Source organism: Heterocephalus glaber, unplaced genomic scaffold, assembly GCF_053883595.1.
Source record: "Heterocephalus glaber isolate CG9 unplaced genomic scaffold, H.glaber_assembly_v1.0 deba00001479, whole genome shotgun sequence".
Taxonomy (NCBI): Eukaryota; Metazoa; Chordata; class Mammalia; order Rodentia; family Bathyergidae; genus Heterocephalus; species Heterocephalus glaber.
In genome coordinates this window covers 22971809-22991678 of record NW_028258316.1, presented here as the reverse complement: position 1 = coordinate 22991678, position 19870 = coordinate 22971809, and the positions used below count along the sequence as shown (strand labels likewise).

At 36.8% G+C, this 19870-nt stretch overlaps 1 protein-coding gene, 1 non-coding gene and 1 pseudogene across 2 annotated transcripts in view; 2 read left to right on the top strand and 1 right to left on the bottom strand.

Moving 5' to 3' along the window:
• Positions 1–19870, bottom strand: part of Shoc1 (shortage in chiasmata 1) — a 111143-nt gene that overhangs the window by 86530 nt on the left and 4743 nt on the right. Inside the window, exons 3-4 of the mRNA XM_021262254.2 lie at positions 18725–18845; positions 10417–10504 (exon numbers count right to left, since the gene is read on the bottom strand). Coding sequence (XP_021117913.1) covers positions 10417–10504; positions 18725–18845 — 209 coding nt within the window. The remainder of the gene's footprint in view (positions 1–10416; positions 10505–18724; positions 18846–19870) is intronic.
• Positions 12681–18536, top strand: LOC101699565 (eukaryotic initiation factor 4A-I-like; annotated as a pseudogene).
• LOC147826128 (small nucleolar RNA SNORA48) lies at positions 16805–16948 on the top strand. The gene has a single exon (XR_015439902.1). It is a non-coding gene; the product is annotated as a small nucleolar RNA SNORA48 (small nucleolar RNA).

Below are 19870 nucleotides of genomic sequence, written 5' to 3'. Positions count from 1 at the left end.
ATAATAAAAATGGCAATACTTCCAAAACTACTATATAGATTTAATGCAATGCCAATTAAAATTCCAACAATATATTTCACAGAACTAGAGAAAACAATCCAAAAATTCATTTGGAACAAGAAGAGACCCAGAATAGCAAAAGCAATTCTAGGCAACAGAGACATGAAAGGGGGTATCATAATCCCCAACTTGAAACTATACTACAAAGCTACTGTGATAAAAACAGCATGGTACTGGCAAAGAAACAGACCCAAGGATCAGTGGAGTAGATTAGAAGATGCAGAAACAACTCCAGACATACTCAGCCACCTCATCTTTGACAAAGGAACCAACCACCCTCATTAGAGGAAGGATAGCCTATTTAATAAATGGTGTTGGAAAAACTGGATTTCAACCTACCAAAGATTAAAACTAGACCCATACCTATCACCATGCACTAAACTAAGATCAAAGTGGATTAAAGATCTAAATATTAAAACAGAAACACTAAACTTGCTGGAAGATAAGTTAGGTAGAACTCTGGAAGACATTGGCATAGGAAAAGACTTGTGAACAAAACCTCAGTATCACAGGAACTAGCACAAAGAATCAACAACTGGGATTTCATTTTATTAACAAGCTTCTGCACTGCAGGAGAAACCACCAACAGAGCTAAGAGACAACCTACAATGTGGGAAAAAAATTTTTAGCAGCTGTACCTTTGACAAAGAACTACTATCTAGAATATATAAAGAACTTAAAAAAAATCAGACCCCCCAAATTCAAAGACCCAATTCAAAAATGGGCATCTGAAATGAACAGACATTTCTCAGACAAAAAAATAAAAGCAGCAAATAAATATATGAAAAAATGTTCAACATCACTGGTCATTCAAGTGATGCAGATAAAAACAACACTGAGTTTCCACCTCACCCCAGAAAGAATGGCTGCTTTCAAGAAATCAACCAATAACAAATGCTGGCAGGGCTGTGGGGAGAAAGGAACCCTTCTCCATTGTTGGTGGGAGTGCAGACTGGTGGAACCACTGTGGAAATCAATATGGAGATACCTCAAAGAACTAGGGCTGGAGGTCCCATTTGACCCAGCTATTCCCCTGCTGGGTATCTTCCCCAAAGAATTAAAAGAATCATACCACAATGATATTTGTGCACCCATGTTTATAGCAGCACAGTTTGTAATAGCTAAAGCTTGGAAACAGCCCAAGTGCCCATCAACTGGAAACTGGATAAAGATGTGGTTTTTTATTAAATGGAGTGCTATTCACCCGTAAAGAATGAGAAACTAGAGACATTCATAGCTAAATGGATGCATACTGAGGCCATACTCTTAAGAGAAATAAATAGGACACACATGTGTAAATACCGAATAGTTTCTCTAGTGTGAGAAACTGAAAGTGTAAATAAGGATTAAAATAATTAAAATGAATAATTGATAATTTGAAATAGGAAGAAAAGCTCCAAAGGGTAGGAGAAGTGGGAGGGGAAGGGGAAAGGAAAGAATGGAAAGGAAAAATTATGAGAAAAGAAAAAAATGCAAACAAAGTCTATATAATAGTGAAGGGTGGAGGGGCTGAGGGGCACACAGGTAAGGGGGAAAAATAAGAAACATCATGTACAGGTACAAGCACCCAATGATAAATGTAAATGTATCTTATGCCTAAAATGTACCAATAAAAGAATTTAAGCAAAAAAAAATGCTGACAGTCAGCATTTTGTAATAATACATGGTACTATAGCTTTGAAAACACCTAGTTAGTTCTCTTTCCCTTGATACAAATGATCTATGAAGACTAGTGTTTCTTGACTCTCCTTTTATCTCCCTTTCTAATGGTATTCATTCTCTTTTCCTTGGTGCCTCCTCCTTTGCTATAACTGTAAATACTGGTGTTTCTGAGGTTTCAAAGTCTATACGATCTTCACTTTCTTTTGCTGTCATGGATAATTTCACCCACTGACATTCATTAATTTCTTAAGAAAAATATTTATTGAATGTCTACAATGTGCTAATACCATTCTAGGTGCTGAGAATGGACTGGCATATAAAACAAAGTTCACACTCTTACAAAGATAGGCTGGTTTGTTTGTTTATCTTACAGTACTGGTGATTTAACCTAGGGCCTTTGGACAGAGCTATATCTCCAGTCTTTTTTTATTTTGAGACAGGGTTTCACTAAGGTGTTAAGTTGTCTAGGCTGGGCTTGAACATGAGATCCTCCTACCTCAGCCTCCCAGTGCTGAGATTATATAGGCAGGCACCTGCACATTTGGCTTAAGAGGTATATTTAAGAGAATGTAGTTAGTGGGAGCAGATACTTCTATAGCTACCTGAATAATGGTAGGGAGTGAACCATGCAAAGGCTTAAAAAAGACAATAAGCTTGTCATACTCTAAGAAAAACAAAGCTCAGGGTAACTGAAACAAAGATAGGTTAGACAGGTAGGCAGGGAACAAATCATTCTAGACCTTGTAAGCCTTGGTAAACTTTTAGATTTTATTCTTTGAGCACTGAGACATTGTTGGTCAGTTATAAGAAGCATTTCATGATCTGATTTATGACTTTAAAAGAGTCATGGGTAAACATTGTGAACCAGTTTAATCTAACTCTACAATTTACCTCTACACCACAGGCAAACTCTTAGAAGAAAATAAAGGAGTAAATTCTTTAGCCTTTGGGTCATGTAAAAAGTTCTTAGAAATGGCACCAAAAGCACAAGTGACAAAAGAAAAAGTAGATAAACTGGATTATGTCAAAGTGAAAAAAAAATTATGAGTCAAAGGATACCATCAGAAAGGTAAAAAGATATTTCACTGGAGAAAATATTTACAAACCATGTATCTGATAAGGACTTATATGTGGCATATATATAGAATTTATTTATTTATTTATTTATTTATTTGAAGGTCTTGCAATGTAGTTCAAGCTTGTCTTGAACTCACTATGTAGCCCAGGCTGGCCTCAAACTCCTGGCAATCCCCCTGCCTCAGCCTTCTGAGCACTGGGTGTACAGGTGTGTGTCACTACACCTGATAAAGAATTCTTAAAACTCTAATAACAAGACAGTTAAAAGGATGGGCAAAAGATTTACAAAGCCATTTCTCCAAAGAAGATATACTAATAGTCAATAAGCACATGAAAAGATGCTCAAAATGATTAGCCATCAAGGAAATGCAAATCAAAACTACAATGAGATAAACTAAGGCACTGACTCAGATAGCTATTACTAAAAAGATAAAATGACGAGTATTTAAAGAATGTGAATAAATTATAATCTTTATACACTGCTGATGGGAATGAAAATGGTATAGCTTTTTGGATAATAGTCTGGCAGCTCCTCAAACAGTTAAACACAGAGTTGCTATATGATACAGCAATTCCAATCCTATATGGATAACTGTTTACACAAAAACTTGTACACAAATGTTCATAGCAGCATTATTCATAATAGCCAAAAATGGAAACAACCTAAATGCCTATCAATTGATAAGCAGATAAATAAAATTTGATATATTCATATAATGGAATGCTATTTAGCATTAAAAAAAATTAAATACTGACACACACTATATGATGAACCTTGAAAGTAGGTTAAAGAAGCCAATCACAAAAGAGCACATATTGTTTGATTCCATTTATATGAAATACCAAGAACAGGCAAATCCACAAAGACAGAAAATAATCTAGTGTTTTTCTGAGGGGATGCTAGCAGCAACTGCTAATAGGTATAAGATTTCTTTTTATGTGGATGAAAAAGCTTTTAAATTGCTTGTGGTAATGGCTGTGTACAATTTAGTGAATATATTAAAAACCAATGAATTTAAAATGGCTAAACTCTATATAATATAAATTATATCTCAATGAAAATATTAAATAAAAAATACACAAAACAATATAGTACAGGGTTTGAAGTTAGACCAAGGTTTCAGTCTTAACCTCAGCCACTAACTAGCTGTATAACCTTGGGCAATTTACTTAATATTTCTCACTTTCTCATACACACTGTTGTATATGTGTTAGCTTTCCATTACTGTAACAAATGCCTGAGATAACCAACTTGAGAAAAGGTTTATTTTGGCTCAGTTTTAGAGGTTTCAGCTGATGATCAGTTGGCCCCATTACTTTGGACCTGTGGGGGCACATTATAGCAGCAGCACATACAGGAGTGGAACTGTTTACCTCAAGGCTCAGAAGCAAAAAAAAGAAAGAAAGAAAATAGAAAAACAAAGGACTTGGAGTCCCACTGTCCCCTTCAAGGGCATTCTCCCCAATGATCTATAAGCGTCCTACAAGGCCTGGGCTCTTGAAGGCTCCACAACCTTCAAACACTACCACCCTAGGGTCTAAAGCTTTAACACATAGGCTTTTGGGGAACATTCAAGATCAAAACTATAGGTGGATAGAGGGCAGTGAAGCTGAGCCGGTCCCAGCACCCAGAAGGAAGCTCCCCTGCTGCCATCCCAGGCTCCTAGGGCCAAGAAGGTGAGCCGGTCCCAGCACCTGGAAGGAAGCTTCCCTGCCTCCATACCAGGCTCCTAGGGCAGTGAAGCTAAGCCGGTCCCAGCACCCGGAAGGAAGCTCCCCCACCGCCATCCCAAGCTTCTAGGGCAGAGAAGCTCAGCCGGTCCCAGCACCCGGAAGGAAGCTCCTCCGCTGCCATCCCAAGCTCCTAGGGCAGAGAAGGTGAGCCGCGTGGGTGCCAGAAGCACCCCCCCACCCCATGGAAATGAGAAGACACATAAAAAAGCCTCAAAAACAGAGTTCCAGATCACCTACAGTAACTCCAAAGGGAAACGAGATGGAAAACTCTGATACTCAACCCCTGGACTCTCTGAACTGGCAACAAAAGAGGATCTGGGAAAAATGAAATTAGAAATAATTATTCAGATAACAGCAAACATTTTGCTCATGGTGCAAGACATGATTAATAAATCTAGAGAGGACACAGATAAAAAAATAGAGGATCTGAGGAACATGATGGAATCCCAACATAGGAAACAAATGGAATCCATAAAACAGATACAAACAGATTTCCAAGAAATTAAAAACTCCATCGAAAGTCTGCTCAGCAGAATGAACCAATGTGAGGATAGAATTTCAGATATAGAAGATAAGATTGCAATTAGTGAGGAAGAAAAGAAAAATTGCTTTAAAATTGTGAGGTAACATGAGAAATCAATCCAGCAGCTGCTAGAAGATGCAAAGAAGAATAACGTAAGACTGACTGGAGTCAGTGAGGAAAGAGGAGAGAGTACATATGACATAAAAAAAACTCTTCACAGAGGTGATGGCAGAAAACTTCCCAAGGAGGGGAAAAGAACTTGACATACAGATAAGTGAGGCATATAGAACTCCAGCTAGCCTTAATCAAAAAAAATCTACACATAGGCATATAATAGTTAGAATTCCAGAAATCCAACAGAAGAATAAAATTCTACAAGCAGTGAGAGAAAAGAAACAAATCACATACAAAGGAAAGCCCATCAGAATCACAGCAGACTTCCCAATGCAAACCCTCAAGACAAGAAGAGCTTGGAGTGATGTATTTCAAGCCCTAAAGGAAAACAGCCTCCAACCCAGATTAATGTACACTGCAAAACTATCTTTCAAAATTGATGGAGAAATAAGATACTTTCATGATAAAGAGCACCTCAGGAACTTCATGAAAACCAAACTGGCACTCCAAAAATTTTTAGACAATACCCTAGAAAAAGACAATGAGGATCACAACCCCAGGAAACCCAGCAGAATGAATCCACTGAGCATGACAAATTAAACGCAAAGGGGGAGAATCCAACAAAAAGAAAAAGTCATGACAAGGCTTTTAAAACTTTTGACTTCATCTCCCTAATGAGTGTATAATTCAATCTTATTATTGTACTGATTAGTATTTTTCTGATTCTAGAGTTGCACACCATTCCTTGTGCTATACTGGCTATTTATCATCTTCTTATGTCTACTTTTTAATTGGGTTGTCTATTAAAGAGCTCTAAGAATTCTTTATATATTCTGGTCATAGGTTGTATGCATTGTAAATATGGTCTGTTTAAGGACTACTTTTCATGTTAATGATGTCATTTAAAGTTCTAAATTTTGATGGAATCTCATTTATCAATTTTTTTTCTTTTATACATCATGTTTTTTGTATCCTAGGTAGTTCTTGCCTACCCTGAATTCATAAATATTTTCCCTTATAATTTCTTCTTAAAGTTTTATACTTTTAGGCTTTCTTATTTAGGTTCATAGATCCCTTTAAGTTATTTTCATGTATGGAAATAAAGGGTTGAGGTTAATTTTTTATATACGGATACCAGGTGTTCTAGTGCCGTTTGCTGAAGACACTATCTCTTCCTTGGCTCTTGAATTGAGTTTATATTCTATAAAATGCTAATGTTCAATAATCTTTCAAAACTCAGTGGACCATATATGTGTGGTTCTATTTCTAGATTCTCTGTTTTATTCCAATGATCTATATGTCTTTCCTTACACCAACACTGCCTTGATTACTGTAGCTTTAGAAGAAGTCTTAAAATTGGGTGCTAAACGTCTTCCAACACTGTTTTTGTTTTTGTTTTTGTTTTTGGCTTTTCTGGGTCCTTTGTACTCCTACATAACTTTTAAATTTCAATATCCAGTTCTTCGTTTACAGCAAGTATACACAGACCTGAATTTTTATATATAACCTTGTGTTTTCTAGTCCTCCTAAATTCAAGTACAAGTTCTAGGGGCTCCTAGAGATTTCTTAGTATTTACTCTGTAGATGATCATTTCATCTACATATAAAGATTTTGCTTCTGCTGTGCCAATCCTATCCTAGTTGTGTCATTTTATTGCCAGACTATTTTGGTTTAGACCTATGTTTCAAAGTCTAATGGACAGATGAAGAGTAGGCATATATGCCCTTGTTCCCCACTTTAGGGAGAAAGCATTGTATTGTCTCCATTCATAGAAGGAGTTTTTGTTGGAAGTATGGAGTACATGTCTTTGATCTGTTGAGAAGTTTCTGTTCTACTTCTAGTCTCCTGATAGCTTTTACCATGAACAGCTGTAGAATTTAGTCCAATACTCTTGCTCCAACTAGTGACAGGATCATATGGCTTTCTCCTTTCCTCTGTTAAAATGATGACTTTTGGGGGTGGATCTTCCAATGCTGAACCAACACTGCCATCCCTATAATAAAACCACTTTCTACAAACTGCCAGATCTGACTTCTAAGAGTTTGTTTTGTTAAACAAATTTCTGTCTATGTTCATACTTTTTTCTTCTATTATCTTTATCCAGTTTTAGGATTAGCACAATGTTGAGTTCCTCAAATGAGGGGAGAAGTGTTCCTTCTTTTTTCTGCTTTAATTGTTTGATATAATTTATCAGTTAAAATGTTTATGAGCCTGCTGTTGTCATATAGGTAGGTTTTCAAGCTAGGAATATACTCTCTTCAATAGATGCTATTCAAATTTTATATTTCCTCCAGAGTTAGTTTCATTAATTTGTCTTCCAAGGTACTTCTTAGAAATTGTCAAATTTATTTCAAAAAAGATTTTTGAAATATGCTTTTTATATCCTTTTTAATTCTGTAAAATCTGTGGTAATGTCTCCTAGATCTTGATATTGTAATTTAAAAAATGTATAATTGATATTGTGTAGCAGGAAGAAAAGGTCTAAAGGTGCAGGAGAAGTGGGAGGGTAGGGGAAAGGAAAAAAGGGAAAAGAAAAAATGTGAGAAGAGGAAAAAAATGGAAACAAGGTCTTTGCAAATAGGGAAGGGTGGAGGGGTGACAGGAGGGCAAGGGAAGGGGAAAAAAAATAAGAACCAAGAGACTCATGTAATGGTACAAGATCCCAATGATGAATGTAACTTTATTTTATACCTGAAATGTACCAATAAAGTTAATGGGGGAAAAAAAAGAAAAAAAAACTATAGGTGGATAATAGTTCTCACCTGAAATAGCTGTTACGAAGAGTACAGGAAATAATTATATGTGAAATGTCTTGTATTCACTTGTATTCATCTGAATGCAGCAAGCCATGAAGAACAGAAAATACTGTTACATGTTCTTCCTCTTGCTCAATTTGGCCATGTGCTCTGTCTTGGAAGTTAGGAAGCTTATTGGATAGTTCCCCCTGGTCTTTCTGCATTTGGCTCTTGCTTCACTCTGCCATTCTTAAATTTAGTTCTTTTCAGCATTAGTCCAAGATGGTTAATGGAGCTAGTTGTGACATCCATATTTCAGCATCAGGAAAGGAAAAAAAAAAAAGGAGGAAAACATGCTCCTTCCCTTTAAGAACACTTCCCAGAGGGGCCGGGGATTTAGCTCAGTGGTTCCGCCGCCTGCCCTGCAAGTGCAAGGACCGGAGTTCGATCCCCAGTACCAAAAAAAACAGAACACTTCCCATAAGACTCTTTTACTTGTAACTCATTGTGAAGAAAGTCACATGACTATGTCTGACTACAAAGAGACTGATAATTGTGTATTTGATTCTGAGTGGTGCTAAGGATTCCAATTTATTTGCCATGGACTCTATCTTGGTATTGGAAAATGAATGGGAGATCAGATAGGATGAAGTGGCCATTCCTTTATAGCTTTTCATTTCTTTCACAGATGAATCTTTGGTTTGACCCAAACTACCCTTATCATATTAATATTTGCATGCTAACTGCATAGTCCTACTTCTATCCCTTCAGACATGTTTTCTTTCTGTCCAAAATACCTACTTTCAAGTTAGTTTCTCCTTCAGTGCTCAACCCAAGCTCAGTTCCTACTTATTTGTGAAGCTGGTCTCTCCTACTTATAAATGCACAGCTCTACCAATCAAACTCACATGGTGGACAGAGATCTTAGAAATCATTTTGCCTTTGGACCAGCAGCATTAGCCATACTTACAAGCAGACTAGAAACGTGGAATCTCAGGCTCCAAAACAGACTGTCTGAATCAGAATCTGTAGTTTAATTAGATCCTCAAGTGATTCATATACAGTGGACCCTTGACTTATGAACTCAATCGGTTCCTGAGGGCTGATTGTAACTAAGTCAATACAGCTGAGATCTGGATGTTTACCTGGGTACACACTATAGATAACAAGAGGCAGATGAATCCTCCATTAACCTAATTAACCCAAGTTGTTCGTATATCAGGCTAGTCATAACTTGAGGGTCCACAAGTTTAAGAAGTTTAAGAAGCACCAATCCATTATCACACCAATAAAGAGTCAGAGGTACAATGACTAGTCAAGTAATTAGCAATTGACTTTTTAAGACAAGAACTGAAGTCCACATGTTTTAATTCATAATGCAGAATGCTTTTTACTAAACCATTCCTCACGGTTCAGGAGTTTACTTACAAATACATTTTTTTTTTTTTTTAGACAGATCTTGCCATGTTTCCCAGTCTGGTCTTGAAATCACAATCCTCCTACCTCAACCTCCTCAGTACCTGGGATCATAGGTATGCCCCAGAGCACCTGGATGACAGACAGTTCTTATTGGCTTTGTCTTATAATAGACCTTATGTTGGTAATCTTACATTCTCTTTTAATTCTTACATTGTTATTTTTTCTATGTCTATTTATTATCTTCCTAACCTGACTTATAAATTCCTAGGTGAGAGAAATTATATATTGGGCTTTATTGTTTTCAAAGTCTAAACAGATTTCAATCATTTAATTTCAACTAAGGAAAACTTAAAATTACTAAAACTTGAAAATGTGAATAATAATGAAATCCTTCCTGGGTCTGATCAACAGTCTGCATGATGTAAAGCAATAGAGTAAATTATTTATATTTACCCTGAAATCTCTAATTTATTTCTACATTAACAATGTAGAACAAATTAGATGTCCTTCCTCATATTATATGCCTATTACTGTCATTGTGCTCTGCACATCATTTTATAATTATTTATTAGTGAATGACTATTCCTTGTTTTCTTGTGTCTTTGAGGGTAAGGTCTATGTCTCACATGATTTCATTTCCTATATACAAAACACAAATAAGCAAATATTTGATGAATGACTAAACTAATAATAAAATTTTCACAAAATACACTAGAAAACAACCTTAAATCTGCATTTACACTATAGGAAAAAAGACTGATCTTAAAATACTTTCTATAGACACTTCCTACAGGTTTACTTATTGATTAAAAGTATAATAACATATTTCTTCTATTTTGGAGTGTCTTTTTCAATACAAATGGACAGAGAATAATTAAAATATGGTAAATGAAGGAAAAATAAAGGGAGAATATAAATTACTTCTAATTAATCTCTCCTTTGTGATTCAAGTTAGGGCTTTATTTTCAGACATACGAAGAAAATGTATAAGGATATAAAGAAGGGATTTTTTACCCTTTTCTGGTGCTTAGGGAACTTACTGTTTATCTCCTTCTAGATGTAAAGGGAAATTTGAGGTTAAGGATACATACTTCTCAAGGAAATCCTCCACAAAGACATTTGCTTTCAACTCATCCAAGGCTGAGGTGTCTGTCATATCCCAAACTGCAACAGGTGAGACTGGAAAGGAGCATGGCAAACATTAGCTTCTAAAATATTCTTTCACACTTAATAGAAGGAAGCCAAACTTTCACCTTTAACATGGTGTTAATTTTATTTTTCACAAATGTATGAGATGTGATAAAAAGAAATCCAGTGAATGTTTAAATTTAAAAATATTCATTATAGTAAAAGATACATTTCCCATTAAAATGCTTCCGCTCACTTCAAACACAATTATTCCATCATTTTTGCTACTTTCTAAAGCAGTTCTAGAAGTCCTCTTTCATGAGTGTCTTTACTTGTGCTGTTGTGGTTGCCTCAATGTCCTGAATCAATTCAAAATACTTACCTTTTATGGTAATTTTGACTTTGAGGAAGAATCAGAGGTCACAGAGTGCCAGATTTGGTGAATAAGCCAGATGAAGACCCACTGTGATGTTTTTCCCCTCTTCCCAAATTATGTATCTTTTAAAATTTTTAATTTATTAGTAACTGTGTGTAGTACACAATGTTTACATTCTTTGTGGGAAGTTGGCACATGTACATAACACATCTTAATTCCTTTTTTTTTTAAATCCCCTTTCCCTTCATTTCTTCCTCCCTCCACCCATCCCTTTGTCCTCCTCTTTTTTTTTTTCCTGTACATGTTTGCAATGTTTTTACAAGCCTGCCTTTTCACTGGATGGCACTAGGCAGCACCATTCACCATATTTTGATTATGCCTTGTAAAGACACCCATGAAGGCTGGACATGGTGGCTCACACCTCTAATCCCAGCACTCAGGAGGCTGAGGCAGGAGGATCACTGTGAATTTGAGATCTGCCTGGGCTACATGGTGAATTCAAGGCCAGCCTGAACTACATAGAGGAACCCTATCTCAAAAAACAAAAAAGACAACCATGAGAGAACTGCTTCAGAAAGTGGCAAGAATGATGGGCTAAGTGTGTTCAGAGTAAGAGAGAATGGGCTGGATATTTAGCTCAGTGGCTCCATGCCTGCCTTGCAAGTGCAAGGTCCTGAGTTCAATCCCTGGTACCACAAAAAAAAAAAAAAAAAACCCAAAACAAGCAAAAAGTAAGAGGGAATATTTTGAGAGGGATTAATGTCAATATATCTTTTATTGCAATACATTTTTTAAAATTTAGTTATTTGCATATACTTTGATGACCTCTTCTAATTTTTCCAAAGTAATACCTGATTCCAAATATCTAATACTTATTTTCATAATCTGCCTCCCCCAAAACTTAACTAGAATCAGAACAACATCCCTGAAACATACCATCTTTGTTTTTCTAGCTTCTTTTTTGCTTAGATAGCACTATCATCCCAGATAGTCCTATTCATAATGTACTTCAGAAGCCCTCCATTAACCATTCCAGTTCTCCCCTATCTATTTTTCTTGATGGTCCATAATATTGTCTGTGGCACTCTCCTACTCAGTAATATATACTTTTATATTTAAATTTTTATGCATCTGTAGCTTGTCTCCCAAATTAGATCCTTGGTTCCTTAAGGAGATTAACCATGTCAAATACTAGCATCAGCATATGCAAATGAGTATTCTATTTCCAGTAGAATCAGAATATGCTACTATCAGTATTACTGCTTAGGAGTTTGTTTGTTTGTTTGTTTTACCTTGAATCAATCACTTAACATCTGAGTCTGTGCCTCATTGAAAAACTAACAGAAGTTTAGTAGTTAAGAATACAGGTTCTGGAATCACTCTGCTTAGATTTTAATCCTTGTAGTGCTACTTATTAACTTTATGATCTCAGGTAAATCTTATAACCTCTTTGGACCATATGTACAAATTAGGAATATGACGGCTGATTCAGTTTTATAGTAAAGATAAAATGTGATGACACAAATTATTTAGAGCAGTGCCTGACATACTATCAATGCTAAATAAGTTTTGGCTGTCATTATTATTTTTAAAAAGAAGAAATGATAAATCCTTTTCTATCCTGCACTTTTAAAGCAATAATGTGATAAACACTATTCTGTATCTTCAACCTGAGACCTATCATCCATCAGCCCTACTGTTTTCATATTTATCACCCTTTCTCATGTCATCATATCCTTTCTTATACAGTGTAGGCTCCATAGTCAGTCCCATAGTCACACTCATATAAAAACTCTTGATTCTTTTGCTTCTCTTTCCCTTATATTAATTTAGGAAAACTCCTACACTCACCTTTCTGTATATATACTTTATGAAAGCTGAAAATTATTGTAAAAAAAACCCATCCCATCATGTCACATGAACTAATTACAACTTATAATCATAAATTCCAATGGCCATCCGATGTCAACAGAAGAAATAGTATATCCCCTAATAAGAGTGGCTTTCTAGCTCTTTAAGACAGCTATTTCACAATTTCTCCTCAAGTTCTCAATGTCCATTCTCCTATCCCTATCCCCTTTCTATGACTTTGCTTTCACATAAAAAATTGATATAAATAAAGAACTACCTCATCTTCCACCACCAATTCTACCAACCTACTGGCATAAGTACCTACAAAACCTATCCTCCTGTCTATACAAGAGAAGAAACATTCTGGCACCTATCAAATACCAGCTTCTCTAATTTTGCTCTTGGTCCTATCCCTTTTTACTCTTAAATTATCTTATTTCCTGTACCATCACATTCTCTTTTCACCAAGTTTATTTCCACTGGCAAAAAAAAAAGGGACTTACTGTGTAGTTCAGGCTGGCCTTGAACTCACTATGTAGCCCAGGCTGGCCTTGAACTCCAGACCATCCTGCTTCCTCAGCCTCCCAAGTGCTGGGATTGCAGGGGTGTGCCACCTCACCCAGCGGGGGGGAAAAACATTTTAGTCTCTCCTTGTATTTTTTTAAATCAATGTTTAAAATAAAAACAATAAATAACTCTCTTTACCTCATTCGCCCTTTAGTGTTTCATGTAAAAATTTTCCCTCATTAAAAAAATTCCTCTTGTTACCCAAGCTCACCATCTTCCCCACTTCTCATACTTTTCTGAAAATACTCCAATCATATTTCAGTATACTCCAATCACACTCCAATCATATTTTAATCATATTAATAACCACTATTTCAAAGAAACCACTCTTATCAAGGTTACCAATGACTCATTTTAGTCAAACTAATGCTCAACTTACTAGTCTCGTCTTACTTGATCTTTCAGTAGGAGCCAAAACATTTGGCTTCTTCCTTCTTGAAGAACTTTCTCCTTTAGAATTCTACACCACCACACTCATTTGGCTTTCCTATGTTACTTCTCAGTTGATACTTCCTTCCTGGTTCTTCTTCTTCTTTTTTTTTTTTTTTTTTTTTTTGCAGTACCAGGGATAGAACTCAGTACCTTGTGCTTGTGAGGCAGGCACAGCGCCACTGAGCTAAATCCCCGGTCCTTGTTGATACCTCCTTCTACATGAGACTTCAACTCCTGGAGAGATCCAGGGGTCTGTCCTGTTCTCTGTGCATTATCTATACGCTGTAATACTATATTATGCTGTTGGTGACTTCTTCTAATTTCATGAGTTTCTGTGAAATCTATATAATGATAATTCCAATTTGAAACTCTAGCTTGTGAAACAGATTGACTTTACAGTAGTTACCAACCTGAGTACAGTGAGACAGAACAGAACATCCACACAAGTTACATGAAGTGAACTTATTACTATACTTTCAAACAGACAGTAAGGGACAGCAGAGGCCTAGAATTCAATGTAGCCCAAGATTTAGGAAAGTTGCCCCAGGATGGACAAAATCTTGGAGTGTTCATGCGTTCCACTTGCACAGCAGCTGAGGAACTCTGGAAAACAGCCTACCCTGGGTTTTAGATACCCAAGTTAGAACTTGCTGGACCAAAGCATAGAAGTACATCCTGTTTCAGGTGGGACTGGAACAAAGCCTGGGCTGTTCCAGGGAGTTCTCTCTTTTTTACAGGATCCTGCATTTACCAGCACAATTTAATTACTCTGAAGAACTACAAGTAAGAAAGGGCAAACTAGGTTGGTCCAAGGACTCCCAGAGAACTGTTACGCACAGCCGTGCTGAAGATTCTTCTCTTTTTAATGTCTTCATTTAGATGCCTAATAATTGGGGCAAAGCAGAGCTATTGACTCAGGACAAAAACTGGCTTCTCCAAAAGCCTTTTACCTATTTTAGGAAAATGCACCATCATCTTCTTGGTTACCTGGGTCAAAAGCATAGAAAAAATTCTTTATTCTCTATGTTTTTAAGCCCCCTTGCTTCTAAAATAATCTCTATTTTAACTACTTCTCATATCTCCATTACTATAATCCTAGTGCAAACTATTATCACTTTTTATCTAGTGTCTAGATTTACTTTGTAGTCTAGATTCTGGACCACCATAATGGCTTCCTGATTGATTTCCCTGTCCCTACTCTTTTTTTTTAGGACCAGGGATCAAACTCGGGTCCTTGCACTTGCAAAGCAGGCGGTGGAACCACTGAGCCAAATCCCAGGCCCCCTGTCTCTACTCTTGACTCCCATCCCCATCCCCATCCCCATCCATTCCATTCTTCAGAAAGTCAGAATTTTTTTTTTCTTTTTCCCCTGTCTCCTTTAATTCCCTTCTCTCTTTGCAGTACCCGGATTGAACCCAGGGCCTTAAACTGAACTTCGTTCACAGCCCTGCCCCCTTTTAAAAATTTTTGAAACAGGATCTCACTAAATTGCCAAGGCTGGGCTCAAACTTGCAACATTCCTGCCTCACCCTCCCAGAATGCTGGGATTGCAGGCATGCACCACAATTCCTGGCTCCTGAATTATGCATGCATAATCCATTTAATGCAGGTTATGTCACTCCCTTTCTTAAAATTATCCAGTGACTTCCCATATCAACAACTGTCTTGGTCATTTTGAACTACTATATCAATATACCGTAGACTAAGTGACTCAAAATAAATAAACAACATTTATTTTTCATAGCTCTGGAGGCTAAGAAGTCCAAGAACAAAGCACCAGCAGATTCAGTGTCTAGTGAGGATTCCCTTCCAGGTTCACAGCTGACCACCTTCTCAAATAGTGTTCTCAAATAGTGGAAAGAGCAAGGAAGATTTTGTGGGTCTCTCTCTCTCTCTCTTTTTTTTTTGTACCAGAGGATTGAACTCAGGACCACGCTTGCAAGGCAGGCACAGTGCCACTGAGCTAAATCCCTGGTCCTGTGAGTCTCTTTAATAAGGGCACTAATTCCTCATGACCTAATGACTTCCCAAATGTTCCACCTCAGAATACTATCACATACAAGATTAAGTTTCAACATATGAATGGGGAGGAGTTACAAACCTTCAGTCTATTGTAGCCATAATACAAATAAGCAAGTAAATTCCACACTATGGTCTACAAAGCCTTATATATTTCAAAAACTGCTTACTTCTGGGATCCCCCTTTCCTAGTTATAATATCCTAATTTTCTGGGCCTTAAACACTTCAAGTTCATTCCTCAGTCTGGCATTCTGCATTTGCTTGAAAGGAATTTCCCCTGTATCTTTGCACAGTTGTTGCTTCTCATAACTCAAGTCTCAACTCAAATGTCCACTTCTTCACAGAATAGCTTCCCTAACCATCTTAGGAAATAGCACTTCCTATTCCTGAAATTTCATATCGTATTATATTATTGTGTTCTGTATGGTTGTCAATAATAGATATTAGTTAATATTTAAAATATGATTTATATTTAATAGTTTTATTGCTATGTCCTCCTTACCAGTCTAAGAAACCACTAAGGGTGTGTGTGTGGGGGGCTATTTCTGTCTTATTAGTAACTGTGTCCTTACTACCTATAATGGTATTTGGTACATAATATATACCAAGTAAATGTTAATAAATGACTTAACTCTTCCAAGGAGGCTACCCTTTTTCTAGTCTAAGTCTTGATAGAAACAAAAAAATGTTATTTTATACAAATATATTTAAAATTGATTTTATATTCAGTGTGTCATTACAACTTTAAGCAGCCCTCAGATAAGAAAAATCTTATTATGATAAAATAAATGCTTATAATGTTAGCACATTTTAAGACTTCATCTATATATCTTTTATATATCATGTCTAGTGAAAACTTTCCAATTCGTTAGTCACCTAAATTCTGTAATAAAATATCAACCTGTAAATTTCTTAGCATTATGTTATGAATAAACGCAATGCGTCTTTAATTAACAAAGCATATGTATTTTCTTAATAACTTAACTCTGAAATAATTTTTAAAACATATTTTTGTGGGCCGGGAGTATAGCTCAGCAGTAGAGTGCTTGCCTAGCATATGCAAGGTCCAGGGTTCAGTCCCCTAAACCATAAAAACAAAACAAAACTTCCTGGCACTGGACAAAGAGACATCTCATTGGTGGTGTTGTTCTTATATCAGTCAGGAGCAGAGAAGATGACAATCTTTTGTTTATCCTAGCTTCATGTATGGGTTGGTGGCCAGAGCTGTTTCATGCCTAGAGAATATAAAATTCTAACCTTTGCCTTTGTTCTCTACTTAGATCTTGAAGGGGGAATGAATCAAACACTGAACTTGTAAGTTACTTATTGAGGCCCAAGGAACAAATTTTTAAACATTCTCTAGCAGATGTAATAATTATCCTGGTGCAAACTTCTGGACTCAAATAATGTAAGCAAGAAGTTAAAAGAATTGTATTCTAGGGCCCTTATGTCCAGAACATGCTTTATTTTGAGAATAGGATATGTGTCCTGCTGCTTTATAATTACAGTGAGAAACTTAAAAATTATTCAGGCTTTATTATGAATCAATGTATACTCAGGAAACAGACTGAGATAAAATCCTGTCTGCCATGTCCTTAAGATGTGGTCTTAAGGAGAGAATTACTGGTTGCTATTTGTCCCTTGTTCTCTCTCAAAATGGGTTTCATAGTAATGCACATCTCAAAGGTTGTCAGATACATAAGAGGCATTAAGACTAAGAATCAGGACCTAGCCAGGTGTGGTAGTGCACCCCTCTAATCCCAGCACTTGAGAGGCTGAAGCAGGAGGATCCTGTGAGTTCTGGGCCATCCTAGGCTACACAGTGAGTTCAAAGCCAGCTTGAACTACATAGTGATACCCTGTCTCAAACAAACAAACAAACAAACAATTAGGGGCTAATGTGGTCAGAATTAGTAAATGAGTACCTTTTTCTGTCTGGGTTCAGATACAAAAGGTGGTCATGATATTAGGAGATTATATAGGTGCCTTGTATCATGCTTGTATTGGGGGCATCAATATGCATGCTGAGGTAGAAGCTGCAGATAGAAGCTCCCCATATCATTGTGGGAATCCCTGGCCAAATGTTTGATATGCTAACTGGAGATACTTGTCTCCCAAATACATCAAGATGTTTGTGTTAGACAAAGTTCATAAAATATTAAGTCATGGATTCAAGGACCAGACTTATGACATACTCCAAAAGCTCAACAGCAATATCCAGGTGGTTTTTTTTGTCAGCTACAATGGCTTCTGATGTGCTAGAGGTGACCAAGAAATTCATGAGGGACTCCATTTGGATTCTTGTCAAGAAAGAAAAGTTGACCCTGGAGTTGACCTCCAATTCTACATTAACATGGAGTGAAAGAAATGGAAGCTGGACATACTGTGTGACTTGTGTGAAACCCTGACCATTTTCCAGGCAGTCATATTCATTAACACCCAAAGGGAGGCTTCTTGGCTCACTGAGAAGATGCATGCCAGACACATCACTGCCTCTGCCATGCATGGAGATATGGACCAAAAGGAATGAGATGTGATCATGAGGAAGTTCCGGTCTGGGTCCAGCAGAGTACCTATTATCGTACCACTGACTTGCTGGCCAGAAGCACTGATGTGAGGCAGGTTTCTTTAGTCATCAGTTTTGATCTTCTCACAAACTGGGAAAACTGAACATTGATAAGCAACTGGTCGTGATGGGCATTTTGACCATAAGCCCATTAACATGGCAGCTATTAACATAGTGACAGAAGACGACAAGAAGACTCTTTGAGACATCGAGACTTTCTACAACATCTCCATTGAAGAAATGCCCTTCAGTGTTGGTGACCTCATCTGAGACGGGCTGTTCTGCTGTCTAGCCCCAACCAGAGTTCAATTTTGGGAGAGTGAGAAGCAGCTGGACAGGGGAGGCAAGGAAGTCAAGGGATGGACACCTTGTCATTTTTTTTCTTCTTTGAATAAAAATCACTTTTTAAGGCAAAACCCCCCAGACATATATTTTTGAGAAATAAAAACAATACATACGTCTCGTCCATGGCCTTCTATATTTTTCATCAGTAACTCCTGCATAATTTTCATCTTGATAGAAACACAAAGGCATTCGAAGCAATAAAGGATCCTGGTAAAACTTTTTTCTAACTACATTCTGTATAAGAAAGTAAGATGATAAAGTCTTTTAACATATATTGTGTATCAGTGTCTAGAATATTAAAAATTCTCTACTTTTTTAAACTTACAGAATTTTTCTATAAATGTAATATACACTTGTTACAAAATATCTAATATCCCAGAACCATATAACTGAGAAAATCAACTTCCCTAGCAACTATTAATAATAGTTTGATATATTATCCTACAGATTTTTTTCTAAATTAGGCTCAAATATGTGTTTGACAAAAATAATGGGATTACATCATTTATATATTGTTATGGTCTGTATCTAGGTGACCCCCAAAGCCTCATGCACTAAGTAGGGCTTTTCAGAAGTGGCTGGATCTAGGGTGTGTGATACTGCGATTAAGAGTATATAATAACTAAATTGGTTTAGCATAGTTCTGGGTGTGGATAATGGAAGGCCCACCTCGGGTGTGAGTGGCACTATCCAAAAGGCTTGTAGCCTGGATGGATAATAGGGAAAGAGAGGCTAACTGCTTTCTGCCTCCTACCTCCCCTTCCATGGAGAGTCTCTCCTCTGGGATGCCCCTCTGCCATGCCACCCTGCCTTAGCACGAGATGGACTGAAATCTCTACAAACTGTGAGCTGAAATAAACCTCTCCTTCTTTAACTTGGGAGTGTCGAGCATTTTGTCTCAGCAACAAGAAAAGTAACTAAGACATATATCACTGAACACTTTTTTCCACTAACCAGCATAATGTGGCTATCTTAATTTTTGTTTTCCATGCTTTTCCATTATTTTACTTGCTACAACCAGAAAATGTTTCTAATTTTAAAAAATATATCTGATGAAGAAAACTGTTCCTTTAAGTGATGTGAAATCAGTTGAATAAATTAGTGAAAGTTCTAATTATGTCTGCTTTTGCTTTCCAACTTTAACTTCCATTACTCTTTTTTCTCCCTAAGTAGACAAGTTCCTTCTGAACTCCCCAATCCCTTAGCATTCAGTGGTCACTCCCTTATCAACAGCCCCATCTACAGTGTTTCTCTGAAAA